The sequence below is a fragment of the Carcharodon carcharias genome, chromosome 17 (assembly GCF_017639515.1).
Source record: "Carcharodon carcharias isolate sCarCar2 chromosome 17, sCarCar2.pri, whole genome shotgun sequence".
NCBI classification, from domain to species: Eukaryota; Metazoa; Chordata; class Chondrichthyes; order Lamniformes; family Lamnidae; genus Carcharodon; species Carcharodon carcharias.
Window position 1 is genome coordinate 59,755,064 of NC_054483.1, and position 9,638 is coordinate 59,764,701.

The 9,638-nt window shown below is 42.7% G+C and overlaps 1 protein-coding gene across 6 annotated transcripts in view; it reads right to left on the minus strand.

Moving 5' to 3' along the window:
- The window catches only part of ankrd22 (ankyrin repeat domain 22), a 63,769-nt gene extending 54,658 nt beyond the window's left edge, over positions 1-9,111 (minus strand). The window contains exon 1 of one of the 6 annotated variants that reach the window (XM_041210507.1): positions 8,776-9,111. In XM_041210507.1, the coding sequence (XP_041066441.1) occupies positions 8,776-8,796 (21 nt within the window). In that variant the 5' untranslated portion in view covers positions 8,797-9,111. The remainder of the gene's footprint in view (positions 1-8,775) is intronic. The other 5 variants (XM_041210505.1, XM_041210509.1, XM_041210508.1 and 2 more) reach the window with 5 other exon arrangements.
- Positions 9,112-9,638: the final 527 nt, after the last annotated feature.

The following is a 9,638-nucleotide window of genomic DNA, read 5'->3' on the forward strand; positions in this document are numbered from 1 at the left end:
GCATTCTTCTAAAGTCCAGTGGATACAGGCACAACCTGTTCAACCTTTCCTCATAAGATTACCCCCTCAATCCCCTGAATCAGCCAAGTGAACCTTTACTGAACCACTTCTAAAGTAATTATGTCCTTCTTAAATAAGGAGACTAAAACTGTACATAGTACTCTAGATATGGTCTCACCAATACTCTGTACAACTGTATTAAAACACCCCTACTTTTATATTCCATTCCCCTTGCAATAAACACCAACATTTCACTTTCCTTCCTAATCACTTGCTGTACCTGCATGCTAACTTTTTGTGATTAGAACACCCAGATCCCTCTGTACTGCAGAGTTCTGCAATCTCTCTCCACATCTATTCTTCCTGCCAAAGTGGACAAGTTCACATTTCCCCATATTATCGTCCATCTGCCAAAATTTTACCCACTCACTTAAGCTGTCTGTAACCACTCGCAGACTCCTTATGCCCTCTTCAGAAGTTACTTTCCAATCTATCAACAAATTTAGCAACTATACATTTGGTCCCTTTGTCCAAATCATTGATATAAAATAAAAAAGGTTGAGGCCCCAACACTGATCCCTGTGGCACTCCACTCGCTATGTCCTGCCAACCCGAAAATGACCCATTTATGCCTACTCCGTTTCCTGTTAGCTAACTAATCCACTATCCATGCTAATATATTACTTCCGACACTACAAGCTCTTCGCATAGTAACCTTTAATGTGCCACCTTGTCAAATGCCTCCTGGAAATCTAAGTACACCACATCCAGGGGTTCCCCTTTATCCATGTTGCTTGTTACTTCCTCAAAAAAGTCTAGTAAATTAGTCAAACACAATTTCCCTTTCAGAAGACCAAGGGCAGAAGGCCACACCAATTGGAGGGAAAAGCCCTCTGGAAGGGTTGTTGGGGCTATGGAGGGCTGCCTTTCCTGTCTGGATCAGGCTCAGCCTTCCAGCACTATTGGGGGGGGGGGGTTGCCCCATCACTGGCAAAATGCCCACTTAACAGCCCCTAATTGTGGCCTTTAATATGCAAATTGGCTGCCCGCCAATGGAGCCTGCCCAGGTAACCTCCCTGGCGATGGGACAGAGTTGGCCTGACTCGGCTCCCCACTATTTTATCAGCCTTCTCCGCCTCTGTTCCCGTAACCATGGAATTAAAATTCAGCCCAATGTTTCACAGTTCTGGTGAAAGTTTACCAAACGAAAGGTTAATTCCCATTTTTCCCCTCTTTGCACAGATGCTGCCTGACTAGATGGGCATTTTCAAATATACGAGCAAGGAGTAGGCCATTCGGCCCCTTGAGCCTGCACCGCCATTTAATAAGGTCATGGCTGATCTGATAGTAACCTCAAACCTGCATCCCGCCTACCCCTAATAACCTATCATCACCCTGCTTACCAAGAATCTATCCACCTCTGCCTTAAAAATATTCAAAGACTCTGGTTCCAACACCATTTCAGGAAGAGAGTTCCAAAGACTCATGACCCTCAGAAAAATGGGCAGCCCCTTATTTTTAAACAATGACCCTTAGTTCTAGATTCTCCCACAAGAGAAAACATCCTCTCTACATCCACCCTGTTAAGTCCCCTCAGGATCTTATATTTTTCAATCAAGTTGTCTCTTACTCTTCTAAACTCCAGCAGATACAAGCTGAGCCTGTCCAACCTTTCCTCATAAGACAACCTGCCCATTCCAGGTATTAGTCTGGTAAACCTTCCCTGAACTGCTTCCGATGCATTTACACCCTTCCTTAAATAAGGTGACTAATACTGTACACAGTATTCCAGATGTGGTCTCACTAGTGCTCTGTATAACTGACGCATAATCTCCCTACTTTTGTATTTAATTCTCCTCACAATAAATGATAACATTCTATTAGCTTTGCTAATTACCTGCTGTACCTGCATACTGGGCCTTTTGCGATTCATGCACTAAGACACCCAGATCCTTCTGCATCTCAGAGCTCTGCAATCAGCGTTGTGTGTTTAATTTTGAATTTCAAGAATCTACAATATTTGTCAATTGTTTCACTCTCCACCGTGGGTACAAGTTTATTTTTAACCAGTTGAAAATTAATTTGTAAACTAAACTGGGTTATCGGGAGTGTTAACCATGTACTCCTGTTGATGGTAGTGAGTTTGGTCTCTCCTGCAAAAATAAACCCATCCTAATTCATACCCTTCGGTGTTTATCAAATGTCTCGTTGCTGACATTCTTTGTTTTTATTTCCTTTAAAAACAGAAGTGTTTTCAAACATCCTGTTTCTTTGACTTCTGTTCTATTTAAAGGTTTCAACACACTTTCCAATTACTAGCTCATGACTTTACTATAATTTCCTGTTTTAACCATAATCCCTCACTTCCTTAAGAAGCCCCAATCACTTCTTCAACCTCAATCATTTACCATCAGTACGGTCTTTACTTGATTGACCATTTTCAGTCCACTTACTGGCCTGAATTTTGTTGTTGTGGCAGGGGTTTCAATGACAGGCCTGAAAGCTGGAGGCAACCCTGGGACCCAGAGCCGCATTTTACAGGGTTCAAGCAACTAATTGCTTGCTATTAAGGATGGCATCCCCTCCTCATCCTCTCCCCAGAGGCTGCTGGCCAGTCGGATGGCTGGCAGCTCAAGCAGTGCCACTGAGAATGGTGGCCACAGCTGGAGTTGCATCTGGAAGAGAATGATGGCCTTCAATGGCAACACACTCCCAACCAGGTAAACGGGGGATAGCCTACCTTTGTCAAAGTCACATTTGTTGTCATTTACAACTTTAATAAAAAGTTGCTTCAGAAATCTGATTGAACGGATTCGAGCATGGAGTTCTGGGAAAGATGAGCATGGATTTGGGAGGCAAGGACTTGAAAGGAAAAGCAGTTTGGAGATGGGGGGTGGTGGTTTGCATGGACGGCGGTGTTAAGGATTGTAAAAGAAAAATGAATCTTTCTTCCTTTATCTATTAAAAATATTGAGCTTCCACAAAGTTTGAAATGCTCTGAACATACTTTTGAGAGCAGTTATGGCTTTGTACCCATTCAAATATGATCAGTTTGGTACAGTTAAGCAGTTGAAGCATTCTTGCCTCGGAGACAGAAAAATGCCAGTTTAAGTCTCATTCTGGATCCAAGGACAGGATATAGCCTAGCATTTCAATGCTGAGTGTGTTTCATTGTTGGAGGCGTAATCTTTTGGATGAGATGTCAAACTGTTGTGGAGGTAAAAGACTGCATGGTCCTTCAATGAAGAGGTGGTATCCTGTCCAACATTCTTCCCACAACTCAACCACTGAAAACATATTGTCTAATCTTTCATTAATTTCCCATGCAAAGTGGCTGCTGTGTTTGCATACATAATGATTGCATCTTGATCAGTTGTAAAGTGCTTAAGGCTATATTAAGGGACTATAAAAATACAGGCTCATTAAAGAGAAACAGAAGCACACAAGAATAATAGCTAATGAGGCAGTGGCAGACTTGTTAATTAGGCACTTTGTATTCCTTTTCACAGTGAGAAGAATATATATGAGCTGGATCTGGTTTTAGGCAGTGAACAAGAGCAACTGGAGCATACAGGAGTGGGAGAGCATCTGGGTAATAGTGATCATAATAAACCAGTTAGTGAAAGGGACAAGGAAAAATCAAAAGCAAAAATACCCAACTGGAGGAAGAGATAATTTCAGTGGCCTGGAAACAAAGCTTGGCCAAGAAACAGTTATGGAGCAATGGGAAGCCATCACGGAGATGATATTTCAGGTACAAACCTTCAGGTACAAACTAAGTATCTTCCTATAATGAAGAAAGATGAGGCATCCAATGCTAGTGCTCTCTGAATGACAAAGAAATAGAGGTTAAAATAAAACAGAAAGAAGGTTGATGACAAATATGTTGCAGTGAAGGAGCAGAGTGGGGAAGAGATAAAGAATAGGATAAAAAGGTAGTAAATAAGTTAGTATCACTCAAGATCAACTAGTCATGTGGCCCAGATGGGATACATCCCAAGGGAAGCTTGGGTGGAGATACAAGAAGCCAGGCCCAACCATCTTCAGCTGCTTCAATGACCTTCCTTCCATTATAAGATTAGAAGTGGGGATGTTTGTTGATGATTGCACAATGCTCAGCACCATTTGCGACTCCTCAGATACTGAAACAGTCTATGTCCAAATGCAGCAAGACCTGAACATCCAGGCTTGGGCTGATAAGTGGCAAGTAACATTCACGCCACACAAGTGCCAGGCAATGACTATCTCCAACAAGAGAAAATCTAACAAGCGCCCCTCGCTGAATCCCTCGCTAGCAACATCCTGGGGTTTACCATTGACCATAAACTGAAGTGGACTAGCAATATAAATACTGTGCCTACAAGTGCAGGTCAGAGGCTAGGAATCCTGTGACGAGTAACTCACCTCCTGACTCCCCAAAGCCTGTCCACCATCTACAAGGCACAAGTCAGGAGTGTGATGGAATACTCTCCACTTGCCTGGATGAGTGCAGCTCCAACAACACTCAAGAAGCTTGACATCATCCAGGACAAAGCAGCCCACTTGATTGGCAGCCCTTCCACGAACATTCGCTCCCTCCGCCACCGAACGGTGGCAGCAGTGTGCACCATCTACAAGATACACTGCAGAAACTCAAAAACTTATGAAGACTGCACCTTCCAAACCTACAACCACTACCATCTAGAAGGACAAAGGCAGCAGATAGCTGGGAACATCACCACCTGGAAGTTCCCCTCCAAGTCACTCACCATCCTGACTTGGGAATATGTCACTGTTCCTTCACTGTTGCTGGGTCAAAATCCTGAACACCCTCCCTAACAGCACTGTGGGTGTACCTACACCACATGGACTGCAGCGGTTCAAGGCGGCAGCTCACCACCACCTTCTCAAGGGCAAATTAGGGATGGGCAATAAATGCTGGCCCAGCCAGTGACGCCCACATCCTGTAAGTGAATAAATTTTAAAAAATCTTTGACCTGCTTGGATTTGTGCGCTGCTAGATGATTTCAAATGTTGCACCCTTTTCAAAAGATAGAGGAATGAACTTGGTAACTGCAGGGAAACCTACTGGGCACTGTAGTCAAGGACAAAATTAATTATCACCTGAAGAAACATGGGTTAATAAGGGATAATTAAAATTAATTTGTTAAAGGCAAATTATTTCTGACTAATGATTGAATTTAACAGAGAGCTGATGAAGATAGTGCAGTAGATGACGGATGATGTATGTGTGGACTTCAAAAATTTGATAAAGTATCACATAACAGACTTATTCAGGAATTGAAATCACATGGTATTAAAGGGAGAGCGGTAAGTTGGGCACACAGTTGGCTAAGGGATAGGAGGCAGAAAGCAGAGGAGAATGAATATTTTCCTGACTGGAGCAAAGTGTACAGAGGGTACCTAAGCATCGCTTGTTAAAAATATAAATACCCTTGATTTGGATATGGTGAAAATAATTTTGAAGTTTGCAGTAATATAAAACTTGGCAGAGTGAACAGGATAACCAGAAAATATGAGGACATGTAAAGACTGGTAAAATACACATAGCAGATGCATTTTAATAAGTATGAAGTAGTGCATTTTGAAAGAAACCACATGGAGAGACGGTATAACCTGGGCTTCTGAACTGGAGGCCCGTGGTCCCTTAGGTTTCCGAGAAAAAGGCTTACACCAACTAAAAGCTGGTGTTTAATATCAGTGATCAGATTCAAGTGGTGCTGCCAGCTAGGAGCTTTGCTGAAATCTACAGTTATAAAGAGCTCACTTTGAGCATAGTTTTAGCCTTTGGTTTATTCAATTCAGAGCCTCAAGAGTGTTACTCCCCCCTGAATTACACAGGGGTAGAAAACGGTTCCACAGACAATTCCCCTTCAGTTGGCGGCCAATACAATTGGATCTGGTGAACAGGGAGAAGTGGATTAAATTGTCACGCAGGTTCATCCATTTATATTGTGTTTCTCAACGTCACACCTGATACTGTCTCTGCTGCAAAATATTTGCAACAGATCTATAATTATTAATATTAAATATAAATGTGCTACTTAGGACAGCTGCATACAAAGAGAAAGAGGGGGTGTAAAGCAACAATTCAAACTCCTCAGATCCCTCTAGGAATCATACCAATGAAGGACACCAACAAACACATCTAGAGTTGGACACTGCAATGTTGGGGGAGCGACAACTAAGATCAATGGTTCTGAAATCAGTGCCAGGAAACTAAAACAAGATTCAGATATTGATTCCAAACTCTATCCCTGGCAGACGGATTGCATTGACCTGAGTGCAAAGAGTTTCAGCACATGTTACCCGAATTGTTCCAAGGATGAGGAATTTTAGCTACAAGATTGGGTAAAGATGCTGGGGTTGTTTACTTTGGAGCAAAGGAGATCAAGAGGAGATTCAATAGAAGTGTGCAAGATTATGACTGATTTAGCTAAGTTAGATAAAGAACACTGTTCCCAATGGCTGATGGCGCAAAGGCTAAGGAACATATATTTAAGGTTTTGGGCAGAAATTGTAGGTGGTGAAAAGTGAGGAAGATCCTTTTTATGCAGAGAATGGTAATGACTTGCTGCCTAAAAGGGTGATGGAAGCAAAGAGCCTTAATAATTTCAAAAAGAGATTGGATGGGCACTTGAGGTAACAAAACTTGCAGGACTACAAGGATACTGCAGGGCAATGGGATTTCTCTACAGCATTCCAGCATGCACTCAATGGGTTAAATAGCCTCCTGTGTTGTAATGACTGTTGACAGAATCGAGTGATATAGACCCCCATATGTGTCCAAGTATCCCTCTGGGATATATATATCCCCAGGATACCAGGGCTGTTTCCTAGTACAGAACATTGGGATAGTTCTCACTGATTCAGCCTCCAGGTAATGCCTTCCGCAGCCTTCCTCTAAAAGGCAGGATATTCGGGCCCTGCCGAGGTCAGTGATGGAGGTGGACAGGGATTAAAAAATACTGGCGCTGGTCTGCATGGTGGTTTTCCAATATCATTCCAGAGGCCAACCATTTTAGGCATGTTTGGGGCCCAGCAAAACTCATTGTGAGCTTGTTAAGGGCACAGAATTTTCCTGTCGGCCTCCAGTTTCCCCAAATGATGGGGAAGTTCAAATGCCTGGAGGCAGACAGCTAGAGGCAGATCAGGGGTCAGCACTCCTGGCAGGCCTACATGGCTTCCTTATCTGCCTTGGTGCAGCTGAAACCAAAGGCCACCCTATAGAGGGATTCCCCCAAATTGTGGGTGACCTGGCTGTTTTTCCTGCTTTGCAATTTAAACTAAAAAGAAATGGTGAGAGGACATCTCCACGTTGAAGAACTCTCTCCTTTACTTACCCTTTACTGCAGCCTGCCACTCTTCTCAACCCAAGGATTGGCAATAAATGCTGGCCTGGCCAGTGATGCCCATATCACGTGAAAAAATAAAGTAACCAAAGACCATAGATTTAAAGTAACTGACAAAAGAATGAAAGGGAATTTCTTCCCAGAGGCTTAAGATTTGAAACACACTACCCGAAAGTTTGGAGGAATCAAATTCTGTAGAAACTTTCAAAAGTCACTTGGACATGTACTTGAAGAGGATTCAGGTTTATGGGTAAAATGCTGTGTGTGAGATTAAATTGGACAACTCTTTCACAGGTGGTGGTACAGGCATTGCTGTTCTGAATGAGTGTGACAGCACAGAAAGAGGCCAATGATTCTACTGGTTCAAGTTGTTTAGAAAACACACAAAGCGTATGTGAAACAAAAGCAGGAATACATAGCAGATCAGGCATGCAAGGAGGAATTTAACATTTGGGAGAGGGCTCTGACAGTACTGATAATGTGAAATGTTTCTCCACTGATCTGCCCAGTGTTTCCAAGAGGTGATGTTTTCCAATTGCCCAATATCTGCAACTTGCTTTGCTTCAGAAGGGCCTGTTCCTGTGCTGTACTTTTCTTTGTTCTTTGTTCACAAGCCAGCATGTATGGTAGCCCAACATATTTGACAAGTGCCAGCAGGAAGGAATTACCTGAAAAACTCAGCAGGTCTGGCAGCATCGGCGGAGAAGAAAAGAGTTGACGTTTCGAGTCCTCATGACCCTAGTTCTGTCGAAGGGTCATGAGGCCTCGAAACGTCAACTCTTTTCTTCTCCGCCGATGCTGCCAGACCTGCTGCGTTTTTCCAGGTAATTCTGTTTTTGTTTTGGATTTCCAGCATCCGCAGTTTTTTGATTTTTGTTTTTAGGCCAGCAGGAAGGAGTTGTTTTGAGACTGACTGAATACCTCACTCCTGGAGCTGGACACACCTTACTTTACAGCTCCTTAGAAATTTATTAGCACAAACCACTGGGCTGAAAACAGGCCAACACATCGATTACTTGGTCCCGTGGATTTGCAGAGTCCAATAGGAAGGGCCCAAATGCCAGATTTATTTTACACATTTTGAAATCCAGAACAGTCGCGTGGAGATTTAAGAACTCACAAATGTAGCAAATTCTCATAAAAAAACGCAGATAACATTTCTTCAGTCTAACATCACACATCGACATCTAAAGTTTCACCTCATTTGCAAAGGTGAGTGTAACCAGAACCAAGTTAGTTAAGATGTTTTCACAATGGTTTCGAAAGTTTCTGGCGGAATCATAAACTACACACAGGAAAGGTGTTTTAACAGTAATCCACGGTGACATCTCACACAGCAATTCCACTCAACCATTGATCTACTGATCAGTTCAAAGCGGATTCTCGTCACGAGCTGTTAGTTCGGGTCAATGTCTGTACTTACCTCGGAGTACAAGATTCCCATCTGTGCCCTGGACTCTCCACGCGCCAGGCAGCAGTGTACAGTTGAAACTCGAACTCTGCCTCTCTTGGCTGAGCCTGCTGTGTGTGTCCCAATAGTAACTGAAAACCGAGGGGAACACTCCCTGCCTTGCTGATTCCCTCAGTCCTTTGGAGCTTTATCCAACGGCCGTAAAATGCAAATATCTAACCTATTTCAAATAAATGGCCCTGGCTTTCAACAACCGGTGATACCGATATCGGAGGTGACCACACAGTGGGAGTGTCGGTTCCTAGCCTGTACGTTGGGCAAGGTTGTATTTAAGCTTCGGGTGACTGGAGCAGTGTTAGTTTTGGAATGTGAAGGAACAAGTTAGTACAGGTTTAGGTTGAGAACTGTATTTTTATTCAATGTCAGACTTTACGAGATTAACTTGTTGATAGCGGGACCAACTCAATTATTTTACTAGCTTATTCCGAAAAGACAACACCCCACGATTAAGCAGCTTTACAAAATTGTTGTGCTCAGATCCTTTTGGGCATAAATGTCAGTCTTGATATTTCTCCTCTGTTCAAACTCACAATTGCCAATAAAGCTGGTGTCAATTTGCTCCAATTCATTAGTTAAGTATAAACGTTTTTAAAATAAAATGCGCCACAGCTATTTTGCAATTAAACTTGGAAATGATATTCATCGTGCGTTGTTTCCCGAATTACAAATATTACAAAGTCGTTTCTACACAGCGACTTCTTGTGATCTGAAATGCGCTGCCTGTAAGAGTGATGGAAAAACAGGTTTAATAATAACATTCAAAAGAGAACTGGATAAATACTTTTGCTAGGCTACAGGGAAAGAGAGGTGGGACT